The sequence below is a fragment of the Anomalospiza imberbis genome, chromosome Z (genome assembly GCF_031753505.1).
Source record: "Anomalospiza imberbis isolate Cuckoo-Finch-1a 21T00152 chromosome Z, ASM3175350v1, whole genome shotgun sequence".
Classification (NCBI taxonomy): domain Eukaryota; kingdom Metazoa; phylum Chordata; class Aves; order Passeriformes; family Viduidae; genus Anomalospiza; species Anomalospiza imberbis.
In genome coordinates this window covers 66,131,238-66,149,129 of record NC_089721.1, presented here as the reverse complement: position 1 = coordinate 66,149,129, position 17,892 = coordinate 66,131,238, and the positions used below count along the sequence as shown (strand labels likewise).

Here is a 17,892-nt window from a genome sequence, read left to right as displayed (position 1 = left end):
AAATTGCAAAAATCAAAGACAAATGCCCAGATTCCATGAGCAGATATAAATTACACCCCTGGAAAAACACAGATTTCCAGTTTTGGAAAATTCATTGCTACACAGGGTTAAATAATGGTAATAAAGGTCAATGATGGGCAATAAAGCAGATACCAGGCAACTTACTTCTCCAAACCTCATGTATTGCCACAGGAAGCCACTGACTCCAACTTATTTCTGTCAACACATTCCTGACAATATTTTTGGTTTACTGGTTTCTTGATAAGATCAGTAGGTACTGCTATGGTACAATGCACTATTCTACCAAGATGTTTCAACACAACCAGATCACAATATTCTAAAGAATAAAGAAAAAAAATGGTAACACAGCTAACATCTAAGTTGTCTACATATGAAGCTGCTGTACAAAGGTCATTCTTGTTCAAGACTCTATCTTCATGTTGAGGTTCCTTTCCCCCTTGTACCTAATCCTCTATTGCCTTGCAACAGCCCTCTCATTTCCAAGTTAAATTAAAACATGTAATATCATGCACACTATCTATTTTCCATTATTTTGGAGTATAGGATTAATTGCTAGGCGAATGTTGGAGCGCTTTACCTGATGAAGCCCCTGTCTAGCAGGAACAGATGTTCTCACAATGTCATCAACTGACCACCACTGGTCAGCAAGATACAGGGCTACAGCTTGAAAGAAACAAGGGAAATAAAAAGTTAGTGATTCTTACCATTCCAAAAGAACCATATTCATTAAAGTTGCTAAATACTCAGGAATAACAATGTGGTAATCACATTAGGCATCTTGTAGATGGCACTATATTAATGTATATTAATATATACTATAATACATTAAGTATATTAATATACTATATTAATGCTCCCTAGTCCAAAACATTTTGATAACTGAGACTCATAAACACTAGGTGGGGGGGGGTTGTTCGTTTGTTTGGGTTTAGGGTTTTTTTTGTGGTATGGTATACAGGAACTATTTTTCAGACATAAGCTCTATCCTTTAACACTGTGCTCTTAACATCTCCTTCCACTAAAAACTGCCTGTCAAGATAAGTCTCAGTCATACATGTATTCTATTATTGGGTGGCTAATAGATATTAATATTGAAACTGTGCAAGTTTTAGAGAGTTAGATGAATGTAAAGAGGCTGATAGCCATTTGAGCAGCAGTTAGGAAGAGTATGATATATAGGCATTCGTGGCATACTTGGCAATCATATACATGGCATTAAATGGAAGAAGGAAATGTGGAGAACTGGAAGGGGAGGAAGAAGGGAGGAGGAATGGAAGGAGAAAACCCACAAAAACTGTAATCTCAGCCAGAGCTATGCTAGGACTTCAAGCTGAAGACAATTTTACACACGATGCTGATCAATCTCTATTAATAAACAGCATTTAAATTCATATGCAAATTAATGGATTCTAGGAATGTTCAATAAATACCTTTTGGAGAGGTGAAGCATACATAAAGAGATCAAGAGATACATGTTGTACTATGATCCAGACAAGCATCACATTATTTTGCTACTTATCATTTGAATTCAATGGGTCCGGTTCTGATCTGATTAGAGTGAGATGTTCTAGTACTTGTGTATATAAATACACAACAAAAAATAACACTATGTGAGCAAAAAGATGGGGAACAACAAATGCACAATGGAAAAGTTACAGGCTACAGTTGCATGAAATGAGCAAGGGCCTGGTTACATGCATTTTCCACAATAAAAGGAAAAAAAAAGGCAATATAGAGATAAAAAACTTAAAATTAAACCTGTAAGTGAATCCCATGGTGCAAACAGTGCAAGAACTTTGTGTGTCTGCTCTTCACCATAAAGAGGAACGAAGCCCACAGATGTCAAGGTAATAGGAACCTGCAAGAAGAATGTACAATAATTCAGTAGACTCTTGCTAAAACAACAGCAGTAAAATACAGAGAATGTTTATCAAGGTAAACAAGAATATTAAAAATCAAGTCCTTAACAGCTAGCTGTAAAAGACAACAGTAATTTGCACAGCTCTCTTCTCCTGACAGTTTGCATTTTTGTGCGCAACTGAAGTAAGGTGTGCAAGGATTCAGCATTACGTTCACTTCAACAGTCCCAACTGCACAAGCTGTCAAAGCCAACAGAAAAATGAGGCAGTTGGTCAAGTGCTGAAACAAGCTGGCACAGCAAAACTGTGTTTGTTAGCAAGTGCTAATGTGCTACAGTGGGAAGGAAAATTCAAAAGGGTTTTGTCCCCTGAAGTTACATATGTTAGAAATTCTGAAGTTGTCTACTTGATATTCCTCCTCAGAAAAAGATATGGGAAGGGTCAAATAATCTTCTTTTAAGGAATCAAGTAAATTTGTGGAAATGCATTTTGATATTTAAATTCACATGCTTCCATTATTAAATTAATGTATAAAAAACTTGACAGACATGAATGGTGTGGTAGACAGACTTGTTTAACAAATTTAAGAAGATTATCACATGTTATTGTCACAAATGAGGATGTTAATACAAGCAATCATTTAGGCATACAGCACTTGCATAAATGCTGGAAAGTAGTCAAGAATCTGATTCTGCCAAGGAATCCATTGCACTGACCTTTAGATCCCACAGAAAATCCTCTCGGCTCACTTACTTTTCATTAAAGCTATACACTGCTGCATTTATTGGTACTATTTCTAATACAAGCATTCATCTGGACAGAATCAACACTGACCAACTCATCACACAAGGGATAAGTGTTTAAAACATAAAAGTGTCACAGCTATTCTCTACTAGAGATCAATAACAGCATAGAATATTTCAGATAAAGAAAAAATAACCACTTCTGAAATTAGTGAAGCTTATTAATCAAAACTTGAACCCAAACATGAACACTGAAGGACTGAGATTAAAAAAGAGCCAGTTAGCTCAAGTAAATCATGAACCCCTTAGTTATGATAGGTTTTTGAGAACGCATGAGGTTTGATTCATCAGTTGAAAATTTAGGGTTATATTCAGGTTGGGTTTTTTAGGTTTTTAAAAATTGCATAATATACATAGATCCATTGCCTAGAAGCAGCACACCATAACTGAAACCCAGATTTAAACCCAGTTAGAGAGTGAAAAAAGTAGAGTTTAACACAAATTCTGAATTTGGAAAATATGAAAGCTTTGATAAAATAGTTCTGAAATTCAATAGGACTGGATATCTTAAATCTTAAATCTATAAGGATATTAAGAACACCAGTACTACAGTATTTGTTGGTTTTTACCTTGCTGCGGTCTGGCAGAGAAAAGAATTCAGGAGAGTTTGGATTCCCCCACCGAAGGTCAAAGAGGTAGTCCTCTGCTGAGTTCTCCAAGTCCTCATGACTGTAATTGTTCAATATATCCACAGGGAATGACATGCTCTTGAGAAATAAAGAAACACTGTTAATGCAGGTACTTTGAGACATACAATGCAGATGTAAATAAGACTGTTGAACACCCACACTCTGCTCTTGACCCTATTTCCATGACAGAAAAGAGAAATGCTCCAGCATTTACAATTAATTAGGATGGTGACCAATAACACCCAGCCTGTAAAAGAATAAATCTGTACTCATAAGTGGAAAAGAATGAGATTAGCCTACAGATCCCCCTAGACCTCAGCTGTGGCAGATTTCCAGCATACAAGGCCCATGTTTGCTGCACAAGTACATGCTGCTTTGAGGTGGCAGACTTAGTTCTATCTCCCTCCAAGATGATGTTTTTGATATCACCAGTCACATTATAACTAGATGGTAAAAGAAAGTAAACCATCTAGATGATAACAAGATGGAGTTAATTTGAGACTTTGCATTTAAATCCCTCTCTGAAGAAACCAAAACATTGCTCAGGATTTTTCTCATCAACTGGCCAGTTAGTATTCTTAACAGATGGTTGTTTCCAAAAGCATTTCAGCTGTGAACAGAAACTTACACAATCTCATTAAAAACAAGAGCCCACAACAGACTAAAGAGAGACACTTTAAGGAGTTGACAAGACAAGACTGTAACACTGAAGCCAAACCATAGTGGCAATAACTCCTTAAAAGTTCTTAGATTCAGATATTCCTTGTCAAAGCAGTATGAAATTAAAATGAGGAAGAGCTGCTGGAATCCAGGAGCCAGTAGTCTTCAGGTAATGCTATTCCAGCTCTATAAAACTATACACAGAAATATACCCCTCAGCTGCTTCAAAGATATGACTCAATCTCTCAGAAGCAGGAGTAAATACAAGTTCATGAGAACCTACTCCGGTGTTCTGGAGGAACACAGGGATCTTACTGTCTTTCTCAGCTCCCACGAGCCCATCACATACGTTTCTGAACACAAAAGTTTTCATACAAGTTTTACGATTCCTAGTGTTCACTATGGAGGCTAGTTTTTCAGATTTATTTTTAATCTTAGTGTGCAATGATTTTTTCCTCTTTACCTTCAGTCCCCCCCTATTTAATCCACCATTCATTATTCTACTGATACAGGTAAATCAACGGCAAAACAACATCTTATTCTGACTCAATCAGTAGAAATTAAAAGTCTACATTTTGAAGGCTTTTAACCAGCAATAACATGCTACTACTAAGTTGATTGGAGAGAAGAGACTGCTCCTTCTACAGAAGAGATTTTTTTCCCTGCTAAAATGGAACTTGGACTTGACTTCATTGGTATCTACAACTGCTGCCTTTAACACTGTTGCTGATGAAAACACTAATGTTTTCCATGAATGCCATTGTTTAGATATACATATGCATTCCTCAGAGCCATTTCCTTTCAAATTCAGGTTAATTCCTTCTCCTCAACTGTTATTTGCATTTTCTCCTGCTTTCCTCTCCAGTCTCTCATATTCCTTCTACTATTTCTCACTGACCCTATCGGATACTTAGCTGCATCTCTTAATTCTCCACCTGTTTTTTCCCACATTTCAGGGCTGTCCTTGCCGTTGCTATCAACTCCTTTGGCTCCTCCTGTTTGCAAGCAAACTGATTTCCAGAGCTAAAGGTGAGGTGTGCATGCTTTTGAATGTAGCAGCAATGCACAAGCAGACAGAGGAGCTGCCCTCAGGGGTGAAATTCATCCACCACCAGCCTCCTTATCTCTAGCAGATACAGCTTGCCTGCACATATTACAGTTCTCAAACACACCAGCAATACCGTGCAGACTATGCTGATAAGCATGTTGCAAGACAAAGCAAAGAGAAGTATAAGATCACATGATGTTACTTCTACAAGAAGATGAGGCTTTGCCACCACGTTAACTGCAACAGGCAAGATAAATTCAGCTGTAAAGGAATACAGGTATGTGAAAAACACAAAACTTAATTTTCTGTATGCTGGCAGAAAGGGTAACCCCCCTCTATTATTAAACAAATACCTTAGTGCTTAGATAACTCTGCTACTAACAAAGAAATTGAGCTGAGGTTTCATTATTGCATGATAAATAAGCCACAAGCTATAACTTTAGGCCTCTAGGTAATAATTCCTGACATTTTTTGGAATAAAATAATGAAAGACCAAAACAGAAAACATGCAATAAGAAATCCAATAGATTATCTGAGTTCCAACCACTACAACACTATGAAAATAAAACCAGCAACCATACCTTTGCTTAAAAGTAAAAAAGGCTAATTACTGCATTCATTAAATTACCCTCAAAATCACTCACAGACAACTTTTCTGTTTGCTATTTGGGGTACCTAATTTCTTCTGGCACACTTAGATTTTATTTGCTCTCAACTCCCACTAGTCACTTTTGACTTCTCCTTTCGCAGCATTTACAGAGAACATGTCATGCAAAAGAAAGCAATACAGAGACTAAACTAAGAAAGACCTCCTCAGAAACTAAGAAAAACCTACTCAGCACTCCTTCTAAATAAACATTAATCTTTTTTACCAAGCAGCAGATTAGACATGCAAAGTCACATGCTCTCATACACCTGTGTGATGCATTTTGTCTCTGTGCTGAAGAGGTCAGAAATAGTTCGCATTTAAGTTCACTGTATACCTGAAGAAATCAGTAACTGTTCACAAAGTTAACAAGTTATAATAAAAACGTTAAACAAGTGATGAAAGAACAATGTTCCATGCCAATTTACAGCAGAGCATAAGGAAGTAGATCACAATACAAAATGCAAGCATCCCAAATTTGAAATGCAAAATAACCTACCAAAGACAAATCAAATGTCTTCCCACAGTAATGAATTAATATTAGTCGCTCATTAAAACACAGTCGGTTTGACAGTATTTTAAACAAAGTAAAAATATTGATGGATCCATATCTAGCCAGTCTCATGTAAAACAAGAGAGAGAAAAAGGCTGGAGAAAACCGCTTTACAGGTTTTTTGACTACAGCATTAACACATTTTTGCTGCAGAGGCAGCAGGAACAGCACAGGTCTCTACCATGCAGTTCCTCCTGCCACTTTTTGTTGCTCTGGACCTCTATGCACTGCACAGCTGTAAAACTGTCACGTCAAATCTTTGTCACACATTGCATGACCACGTTCTGCTCATGGGGTACCATTCCAATTGGTTAGTACACAGTCAGGCTGACTGAGCACATGCAGTGTAGCCCTAAGCAACCAAACTCATCATGAGTACATAATATGCTTTTATATACATTTGTACATAAAAGCATATTAGAAGGGTGTTTTTGGAGGGGAGGGAAGAAAATACATTTCATTTTTTAAATGAGGCAACTTAAGCATTTCAAGAGAAAGAAAATAAATCTTACACTCTTCAAAAACATATCATTTCACAAAATAATATTAATGGCTTTGTGTCATAAACTCACATGAATAATATTTGCTTTAATGTGGAATCGTATGACTTTCTCTCTTGCCAGCATTATGCAAGCTATTACATGAGAAATGGCATGTCCTTTTTTAGGAACAGCTGCAGCACCAGAGGGTAACAGATCAATTCATGGAATGCCAACAAAAACCACATGTAACAGGATGAGTGAACACATTCCTGTGCAACACAGGCACTTCTTTATTCACAAAATCTTTATTACTATTAGCACTAAGGTTAAGAAAAGCCATGGAATAAGTGAGCAACATTGGAAATTGGCTTAATTATAAATTAGATCTACAACTCCTATTTCCTCTCAGAGTGCATGAAAGAGAGGTGTACAGTACACACAACTTCCAGCTTACATGTGGATTTTAAAAGGAACCAAGAGATCTATTCATCCCCCTGCAGTTCCTCAATAATGAATGACACAAAATTGCAGAAGGATAATAATCCAAAAGCTATGTTATTTCTTACAGTATGTCAGAGGGCTTAAATACAGCTTAAAACTGGGTTTGGGTGCCTTTATCTCAGGGGAAGTGGAGTCTAACTGGTTAGGCTAACAGGATTTAGAGAAATTTCTAGACATAGCACAGACTTCATGTGAACACAGACATGTTATGTGACCTGCCTGAACTCCTTTACAAAACACAAATAATCATTACCACAGAGGGACCAGTGTGAGAAATACTTAACTGAGATCATGAGATACTCGAACATTGTATCAAAACTTGACAAGTATTGGAAATATACAGTTACTTACACTGCACAGCTCACCTGAACAACTCATTCTCCTTAAAAAAATAAAATAGTAGAAAAAATGAAATCACAAAAAAATCATCCAAGGCCTTTTCAAGATGAGAAAATAACTGGGACAAACAATCATGCAGGTGAACAATCTTCAGATTTAAATTTGTTTTTAGCAATAAATAATTATAATTTAAGTAGTAGTTTGGGGTTTTTCTAAAACAGTGATTTGCAGTTCAGAGAACAGGTGTCAGAGTGCTCAAGTCATGACCAGCAAAACGTTTCTGCCAAACCAGGAAAATCAACTTAGACCCAGCCTGCAGGATACAAATACAAGTCCAGTCCTATGATGAAGCACCAGCCTACTCAGACAAAATGTAAACTGCAGTAATGTCTGACCCAAGCTTTGATCAATTTCAATGAATGCAGAAGTATTGGATGACCATGCCTCATGGACTGACGTGCATTTCCTATGAATCATCACACACCTTAAACCAAGTTCTGTTTTAAAAAATATAATCCATGATCCTACCACGATCTTCCAGACTAGCTGTGAGCTACACCTGGGCTCACATCATGAGAAGAGACATAAAAAACAAACTAAACATATATGTCCACACATACACCAGTTCCAGAGAAAGCCAAGCCAGGACTGTAGAAGCCCTAGGCAAGGCTCCAGGCCCAGACTGATGATGCACCAAAGCAGCAACAACCTTGTTCAGAGCAGCAGGAGCATCATTTCAATTTTTCTGTGCTTGTTTCCCACCTTGCAGCATCCAGTTGCTGGTCTGGTGAAAGCTGTGAAACTACATAAAGGTTGTAAGAAAATTTAAAATTTTTAAAAAGTAGTCTTTTAAGTCTTCTGGTTTCAACTACAAAACAAAATCATCACATCTGTCACTAGAATTGTTGAGATCTCTTACCAATTATTCTGTTAACAGAAAAATTACATAAATGTTTCTTTGCTTTAACTACCAGCTGTTACATACACACAGCATTTTCATTTTGTTTCTTCTTTATTCAATAACAAATACTTTGAACTGAGATAAGTTGTTTTCAAAGTATTTTTTTATTTCTATAAATATAGAGTATGAAATAAGTTAAAAAGTTCATAATATTCTATTATAAAAATAAGTAAATTTTAAACCTGTGCAAAGATAACTAGTTATTTAAATAAATTTAAGAGAGTACATACTTGGTTTATCATGAGTCAACATAATTAAAATACATAGACAAAACCTGTCCCATAATTACCTATTTAAACCACTATTGTAACAAAGCTTTTGAGTTTTATAAACATCCCCATCTCTTAAAACTCCACTAATTTTAATCTGTAATATTACGTACATTGGCTGTAGGAAGAGGAACATATTTTAGGAAAGAGGTGTTAACGTTTTAAACAATAAAGTGTTTATTAGGATTTCTTGAAAACTGCACCAGCCTGAAACAGCAACAATAACACACTGATCTGCTACATTGAATAGACAACTCAAGTCTTTCTCACTAAATATCTACTTATTTAGAGGTAGGTTTTCTTGGGGTATAAATCACAAATTTGGGGGTTGGACAACAAGTCTTCAAACCATGATCCACACGTTAGCACTAAGGCATATTTCCCTGCAGTATAGCTTTTTTTCACATTTTTTGAGAATATAGGCTAATAAATACAAGTTATTGACAGCTCAGATAGATTTGCACTGGTTTCTATTTTTTTTATTCTTACTCATATGCCTAATTAGCCACCTGTGTAACACCAGTGGCATTTTACTCAAGTGATTTAAATTATTATATTATATTATATTATATTAGATAGCTCATTTAATCAACAACTAAGATCTTTTGTATACAAACTACTAACCTGTTATTTACATTTTTATACAGTCTCACATTTTAATGAGATTATTGTCTGGTTTTTTGAAGAACAGTTCCTTTAGTAGGGAGTTTTGGAAGTTAATGTGCACAAGTGTTTCCTGCAATGAAAATGTGTCAGACATATGCTGAATTAAAATTCTGTGTTTGAGACTGATCAAAATAAACACAATTAATAAATTTGGAAAACTAGTTTTTCCTAAAGAAACCTTTCATGCCTCCCTTTTCAACTACTCCAATTCAAGGTGATTACATCCATACATAAAATGAAAACCATTCTAGTTGTGTTTGAAAATAATTAACATGTATAAGACAGAAAGATACAGTTAGGTATTATTAATTCATGAATCTGCCTCTCTCGGATGTATATCTGATCTTTCCACTGCTCAGCACTCACTCTTCTTTCTAATTTCTCACTTTCCTCTAACTTCCCTTCATTACATGACAAACCTGTTTAAGGGCTAGGAAAAAAAACACCAAACTCCACACAGAAACCCTCAATGACCCACCTTTCATCTCTGGTCACTGCTCTTTCTCCCTTCCATGCCTTAGCAGTTTGAAGCTGCTTCTGTGCAGTTCTCCAGCTCCACCCTCAATACCCTCCAGTTTTGTTTCTGCAGTTTAGGCCTTACACCATCTGCTCCTTAATGACCTTAATGACCTTCTTATAGCACTCAGCACATGGAGCCTCCGCAGCCTCTCTTCAACAGGTGGCTGCTGGGCCACCTGAAACACACACAGCTACACTATCCTTATCCCTGCTGGTCTTCTATAACTTCCATAGGTTTACCTCCTGCTCCTCTGGGCATCTAACAAGGCAATACTCTGAAGCTTTATTTGCTGCTTAATATCAGAAGATCATCTCTTACTCCCACTTGGCACCCACATTTCTTGGCAACTTCTTCCTTTTTCAAACCTTCATATCCTCCTCTAACATTACCCCACTGGTTTGCAAGGGCCATTTCATAAAGACATCTAGTGATTTCAGATAAGGATAAGGACAAAAAGGAAAGCTCTTTTTTTACCACACTTAGAAAATAAATGAAAGGGACAGCGAAACCCACCAAATCTGGGTAGAAAGCTGGTGGACTATCAAGCCTAACATAACTAATCTAATACCACAGTGGGACTGGAGCTGCAGTAACCCTTTGTACGCATTTGCATCTATTTTTAAAATACTTGGCTGCATTGTCCTATCCCCTATCCCCACAATTGGGGCAGACGTCAAAGCTGCACAGATTAGATTAGCAATCACAGATACATGTTAGCAAAGTCTAATGAGTTACTTCTCATCAGCCAAAGAACAGCAACTCTCTCTGGCTGTTTGGAGAATATTCCCCATGGAAATTCAAGTGATGATGTCTACGGCTACTAACAATGAGGAGCAGGTGATTAATCTTTGCAATCACAGTCTCCATACCCAAGGAGTTATTAAAACAGTTGTCTGAAATTATGCCACATGAAGTCTGGCTTTCAGCAGACAAGCTGTAGGAAAATTCAACAGTTAAGCAGTATGCAATCTTTTTTTTTCTTGCTTAAATTAGTTGTGGGTGGTTTTGCAGGTTTTTGCCTGCTTTTTAATGTCATTTGCAGCAGGAGACTTACAATTAAGAAAACAGCCTACAACTAAGAAAGCAGCAACTGCCTTGGTTCTGTGGGTGATTCAAATGAAAATGCAGAAAGGGGAATAGGAATTAACATGAGATGTTCCTGGACACAGGACTGCAAATAAACAAGGCTGCAACAAGAGATCCCTGTCAGTCAACCATAAAACTTCCTTGCAAACCAATAAGCACACATAATTGAGAAGTTCAGACTCTCCATTGTATGGCCCTATGGGCCATTTACAACTGCCTGAGGAGTAGAATTCTGAAAGCAGAAAGAAAGTTAATATAACACATTTGCAGCAGTGAGAATTTAAACATCATCATAGATTAAAAATTGCTCTTTTTTTCCCAGAAAGGAATAGGCAGCTATCTCCAAATTCTTGATCTAGCTCCAGTATCTTGAAGATACTACAATTATCTTCAGAAGATGTCAGATGGCTAAAAAAAACAGTGTTAATATGAGCAAATTCTGAATTTTACCTTCTACTCATGCTCAGTGTCTGACTGTAGCAAGTTCTTTCAGCTTCTTTGCAAACAAATTATGAACTACAACAAGATTATTAACTTCACAGGCACACTCTCAAAGTAGTTTGTGGACCTACCAAAATAGTGTGGGAACACTCCAAAAGAATGAGAGACAGACACAGATAATGAGAAAGAATTTTACCTTGCCTTTCTCAAAGGAAAGGTAGGGTGAAAGTCGTATGTCAAGATTATTACACACATCAAAAACATTACTCACAGGCTTGTAGACAACATGCTTGGGCCATAGACGGTATAAGGAGTCATTACTGAGTCCCAGTCTGAGCCCAGTCATGTTAGGAAGAGGTATTACAAGTTACCATCCCAGGTGACAGAGACCATTCTCACAAAAACAGTAATAAGCAGCCCCATATGTCCACACAAAACAGCACCATTACTTCCTCAGCTTTATAAAGGCCACAAAAACTGACTACCTCTGTCTGTCTCTAGCTCTGTCAGTTGTAGTCAGCAGAAACAATGTTTATCTTCCGCATCCCATCTTCAGAAGAATGGAAAAAAGGCACATATGGATTAAAACTAGAAAATTAGAAGTAAACCCTATCCTCTGAAAAATAAGCAAGTAACAAAATAATATACAAGCTTCATATCAATACAATTAAAAAGCTAGGAAAGAGACAGGCATCTTGTAAGCTGCTCTAGCTAGTAGGAAAAAAAAAAATTAGGAAGCTCTGGTATTTGTTTGTGTAGAAATCTTGCTTCCATAACAAAGGAAGAATAAAACATAAAAAAGAATATTTCATTGCCCAGAATCAGAATCAAGAATCTGTTCTGACTGACAGAATCAACTGACTCTCTCTTTCACAAAATGAACCTCTTCTCCCCAGTGTTCATACTTCGTTGTCATCCAAACAAATATTTAACAAAATCTTTATCAGATTGATTCCCGAGCAGCTCTGTTTGCCTTTTTATTTCAGTAGTCTTATACTTGTGGATGGTGAATTTTTGTTTCCCACAATTGTCTGGGTATAGCCACTGCTAGTTTTGTTCAACTCATGACAGCCACATTATAAAACCCCATCCATTCATGTGAATCCATAAGGTGTCACTAAACATGTTACTACAGAACTCAAGATCTGTGTCTGCAAATTTTAGCAAGAATGTCTCTAATAGCAGGAAGGAATTCATACACAACCTCCTCCCTGGTGTCATCTGCCATCATTTCCATCAACAATCATCCTGACATTCCAAGAACTCACAAGCTTCTGTCAGCACACTGCACTTCCCCTGCTTCTCACTGTAATACATGTTTGTAGGATTTGCACTTTTAAGCTACATCTTCTAGTACCTATGCTCTCCTGTTACAGGTGTACTTAAATTTTTGAAAAAAAAAACCAAAAAACTAATGAACAAACTGCTTTAAAAGCTTCAATTACTTGTCTTCTTTGGAAATGCAGACATCGCTTGATTGTTAGTGGTAGGTTTGGACAACATAAGTAAGCTACTCATACTTCTGAACATACCACCTGACTGTACTTTGTTAAAAAGCAAACAAACAAACAAACAAAAACCCCAAACCAACAAACAAAAAACCCCCAACAACAAAAAGTGCTAGTATTAGTAGAAAAAAGTATTAGCACTGCTGACTCATTATACTAACCTTAAATCAGTGCTCAGCTTAAGACTGAGTTGCCAGGAATCAGCTTATTACCTCCTGCTCCTTCAAAAAACTCCTTTCTGCAGCTTCAGACTAAATGTTGGCAACATAAACTCCCAGTGTTGAGGTACCAAAATAAATAAATTATTCCAACATTTTAAAATCCTATAAAGTTCTCTGTTCTGCACTGTAGTAAAACTTACATTGCTATTGTTAAAATCCCCTACAATTTTATCATTATCAACTCACAATTAATTCAAATTTCCCAGTTATGGTTATTGTTGGCTAACTCTACAACAGCTGTGAGAAGTATTATTCAACCTAGAAAACATTTCTATTTGTAGAATTTGCCGGCTGCAAAAGAGCTAGATAAAAGACTGGTCTTCCAGCAATGCATTTGATAACTCAAGCACACTTTACATTTTTACACCAGGTGTTTTAGAAGCATGAAGCCAGTTAGGGTGAAGACAGCATTTCATACCAATCGAAGTTCACCAGCTCTCAGTGCTGTGGAGTGGCTGGTGCAGCTGCAGGCTCACAGACACTGCCACACCAGAATTTCTGAACAGGGTGTATTCTTCTAGCACTGCCTCAGGGGCTACTGATTCAACAGAGACCACACCTTTACTGATAGTTCTTTCTCTTCAATAATCCAGATTTAAAAAAACCTATTTAAACACCTTTATTTTACATATTTTGATGAAGCCTAGAAGAAAGAGTAACAGTGAATTCAATTCATCCTGGTCCATAAACAGTTTCTAATCATAAGCTGCTGCAAGAGATGCTGGCCCTGTGAATATGGAGGTGCCTTGTTCTACAGTACTCTGACATAAAATACTAATGTACACCAAAAAAAAGAGTACAAGACAAAGAGAACTCAGATTTGAAAACAAATCAAAGCTATTACTTTGAATAGCTGTGCAACACTCAGCTCAGTATACAATTCAGAGAAATGGATTTTCCTAGATTTTCAATTAAAGGGATCATGTAGAACTTACAGACTTATCATTTAAAACAGTAGTAGGTTTTCCAGTTTACTTTGAAAGCACAGCAACAAATATGTTAGTCCTGACAATTCTCACTAATTTTATTGAGATTTTAGTAAAGATTTGAAAGCTCATGACTCTTTTGTGACAGGATTCGTTTACATATTTTAGCAAGTTATTTAAAAGCTTCTCTGAAATCTCAGACTCACTAGAGAACACCAACTAAATTTATAACGATTAAATAAATATATGCTGTCACATTCCATTGTTCAGGAAAAAAAAATCAGCAATAGCAGACAAAACTGCAAGAGTATGAGAGAATAGCTACACAGAGTAGCTACACTGCATATGCCATTTTGGTTATGTTTAAAAAAATGCAGTAGAGGAAACACATTAGAGCAGGCTTTTCCACTCAGACTTGTTTAATCCATGCTGCAACACCTGGAAGTGTAAGTTTGAGAGGAGGGTTGAATCCTGATTGAATTATTTATTTTTTTTAATCCATTTCTATCGTGAGAAAAAGGTTTTTTTGTTTTTCAGCAGGTTAGAAAATGATCACCTCAGAGACATTCATTGACAAAAAACAGTTCAAAGGGAAGTGCACACCTCTACCACCGCTGCCCCAAACATTCACTGCAGTCATCAAAAGGATGACTGCGGCTTTCTGGAATGTATAGTTGATACAATGTGATTAATAAGTCACAACTTTGAGCGTCAGGAGTAAAGTAAAGTAAAGTAAAGAAAAAGTAAAAAAAACTGCAAGGAAACAAGATGGAAAAATATTTAAGGAATGCCAATGTGAAAATAAGCCTAAGTAGATATTACTTCAGCTCTAATGCTACATTTGTACTTGCAGTTTAGAAATATAATTGGTAACAGCTTTAAATGATCATCACTACTTGATATTCATTGATTGGTAGAAAATAGAGATTGATATCAAGTCTTATCATATCTAAGAACGTAAAGCAATTGATGGGCTCCTCTACTCTGATGAATTTCTCCATCACCATCAAATTCCATGTTTGTCTTTTAGTGATTTTGTATCAAAGATGGAAAAAAGAACCAAAACCAAACAACATTAATAATTGTTAGCCTTAGTACAGAAGTGAACTTCCTCTCTCTTTCACTGGCAAAGATTCTGCACTGGATGAGGTATGCAAGTAAAACTATTCAAAACAAATTGTGCTTATATGATGTGTGGATAAGAAGAGCTTTAAGATTATTTTGAATGGTATTATCTTTACAACACTAACAGACATTAAAAAAGAAAAAAAAACCTGCTCACACACATAAACCTCCACACTTTTTATTATTAAATCAAAGAGATACTATCTACCTTGATGTGCATACTGAAGAAATTAAGCATATTTTCCAATTCATTTTGCAGAGTAATGCCCCTTTGTAAAGTGTCTAGTTATGTAAGACTCCAAAAAGAGCTCTGGATCACGCATTGCTAGAGAGATACTGTAAAAGTACAGTAGAATCCCGTCTTAAGTACTCATCTTGCACAACAGGAAAGAAAGACACTGTAAAACAGTTGATTCCACATAAAGAAAATTATAATAAACATCAGACTGGAGAAGGAGAAACAAGGAAAGGATTTAAAAACCTCCCTATACAAACAACTAAAAAAAAAAAGAATGTTGAAATTGAGATGCTTGCTGACATTAATTATACTTGAATTTGAACATTAATTTTATAAACCACTCTCTGTCCTAACATTTTTCCACTATAAAACAGGTGATGACATGTTTTTTTCACTAGCCACCAAGAGAAAAAGCAAGATGTTCTTTGGTACCTAAATCAAGCAGAGGTCAATTAAACAAGAAAGGTACCAGTGTGGTTGAGGAAACAGAGAGAAGATGCACTCAGTTCCTATAGAGTTTGATGGAGGAAGAAAACCACCATCACTCTAATCTGCAGCAATCTTTTATAGGTCCTCAAGTGAGGAAGCACTGATTTTAATATAATGATCACTCTGACACAATACTTATTCCCCATACAAACTGGTGGGCTCTATACTAAGCTATGACCAATGGTGCAGCCCAATGCATAAAATGAGTAAATGCAGTTATGCAGAACAAGAAAAGAGTTCCCTCCTACTGCATGCACGTACACAAAAAAAAAAAACCCAAGTATGAGCTGAACGGTGTCTCCACACCAAAGGTTAAGTTTCTAAATTTCTGATTATTAATAACTGAAAACTCCACAGCTCAGAAAAGCTTAAAGATAATTCTTTAATCGTTCTCTCTAAATAGAGCATTAATACATGTATTAAATTGGTGAGTTAATAGATTTTATTTACCATTAATGCTAGTAAAACCTTTTGCTCTAGCTCTCGGTGCAATCCACTTTCTCAGGCTGCATTTAACACTCATAAGCAGGACAGCAGTGCTACGTTAATGGATATCTTAGGCAAGATGCTTCCCTGTGTTTTAAGAGGAATGAATCAACCCTACCTCAAAATAAAATTGCAAAAGACGTCATACGTAGGAAGATAGAGTGTGTGTGCGTGTGCAACTGCGTGTGTCCACATGTATTTGCACACGTACACACAGCCATCTTTGTGGGAGATAGCAACTGTAGCATAGCAATTACTGTTTTCATACATACGTAGAGGTGTATAAATGGCTCTTACACGAGCGTTTGGCTATAACACGTAAATTTCAACGCTACAATAGAAGACTCCACAAAAGATGGCTGGTCCTGGCCAACACGGAGTGGCCTGGGCCAGAGCTCACACCGAACTCGGCGTGCCGCAAGCTCTTCCAAGGCCGGGGGAAGGTCAGGGGCTCGAGCTCGGCCGAGCCGCCCCCGCCGCGGGGGAGCCCGGCCGGTCCCGGCGCCGGGCCGCCTCCGCCCACCGCCCGCGAGCTCGGCGCGGCCCTGCCCGCGCCGCGATGGCAGCGGCGGGGTCGGGCACGGCCCCGGGGCGGGAGAGCGGTGCCCGGGGAGCGGCGGCTGCGACGCAGGCGGGGATGCGGACGGACACCTGGCGCCCGCGGCGGACGAGGGCCCGCGGGGCAGCGGCCAGCCCAGCCCGCCCACTCTTCTCCCGCCCGGCTGCACGCCCCGCGCCCCCGGGCGGCCGCCGAGCGCTCCCCGCGCCCTGCCCGGCCGGGCCCGGCCAGGCTAGGCTAGGCTAGGCTAGGCTAGGCTGCGGAGATGCGGGATGCCTCGGCAGGTTACCCGCGACACCCCGCCGCGCCTCACCTCAGCCGGCCGGGCAGCCCGCCGCGGCGATAAACGGAGAAGGAGGCGGGCTCCCTAACAGCGTTACCGGCACACCCCCGCTCACCTCCGGCTTCGCCCGGTCCTGCTGCCCGGCGCCTGATATCATCTCCCCCGGCGGCCTCCCCGCCCCTCGCCGCTGACGCACTCCCGCTGATGCGCCCGGAGCCGCCGCCGCTCGCCCCGCGCCGCCCGCCATGGCGGCTGCGGGGACCCCGCATCGCCCCCCCGTCCGCGGCGGGTGTGGTACCCGCGCCACCGCCCCGCCACCACGGCAGGCAGCCCTGCTACCTGCGCCGTGGTCAGCCGCATGGGCAGACCTGGTACCCACGCTATCCCTCACCAGCCTTGGGTTAGTCGCACCGGTCCTGTAGCCCTGGCATACAGAGAGAGCCCGGAGCAGCCTCTGTGAGGCTGTGAGATCTGTGGTACTAGCAAGGAGGAAGGAGCAAGGCCACGCAACGTCTCCTAGTGCTGGGTAGCTCACCACAAAGCTAGGGGTAATATCTTCTTTGCAAGAAAGGT

At 38.8% G+C, this 17,892-nt stretch overlaps 1 protein-coding gene across 1 annotated transcript in view; it reads right to left on the bottom strand.

The window, feature by feature from the left end:
• Positions 1-17,566, bottom strand: part of FAM169A (family with sequence similarity 169 member A) — a 34,506-nt gene extending 16,940 nt beyond the window's left edge. Inside the window, exons 1-4 of the mRNA XM_068177046.1 lie at positions 17,435-17,566; positions 3,253-3,390; positions 1,780-1,879; positions 599-684 (exon numbers count right to left, since the gene is read on the bottom strand). Of these exons, the coding sequence (XP_068033147.1) occupies positions 599-684; positions 1,780-1,879; positions 3,253-3,390; positions 17,435-17,566 (456 nt within the window). The remainder of the gene's footprint in view (positions 1-598; positions 685-1,779; positions 1,880-3,252; positions 3,391-17,434) is intronic.
• Between the last annotated feature and the right edge of the window lie 326 nt (positions 17,567-17,892).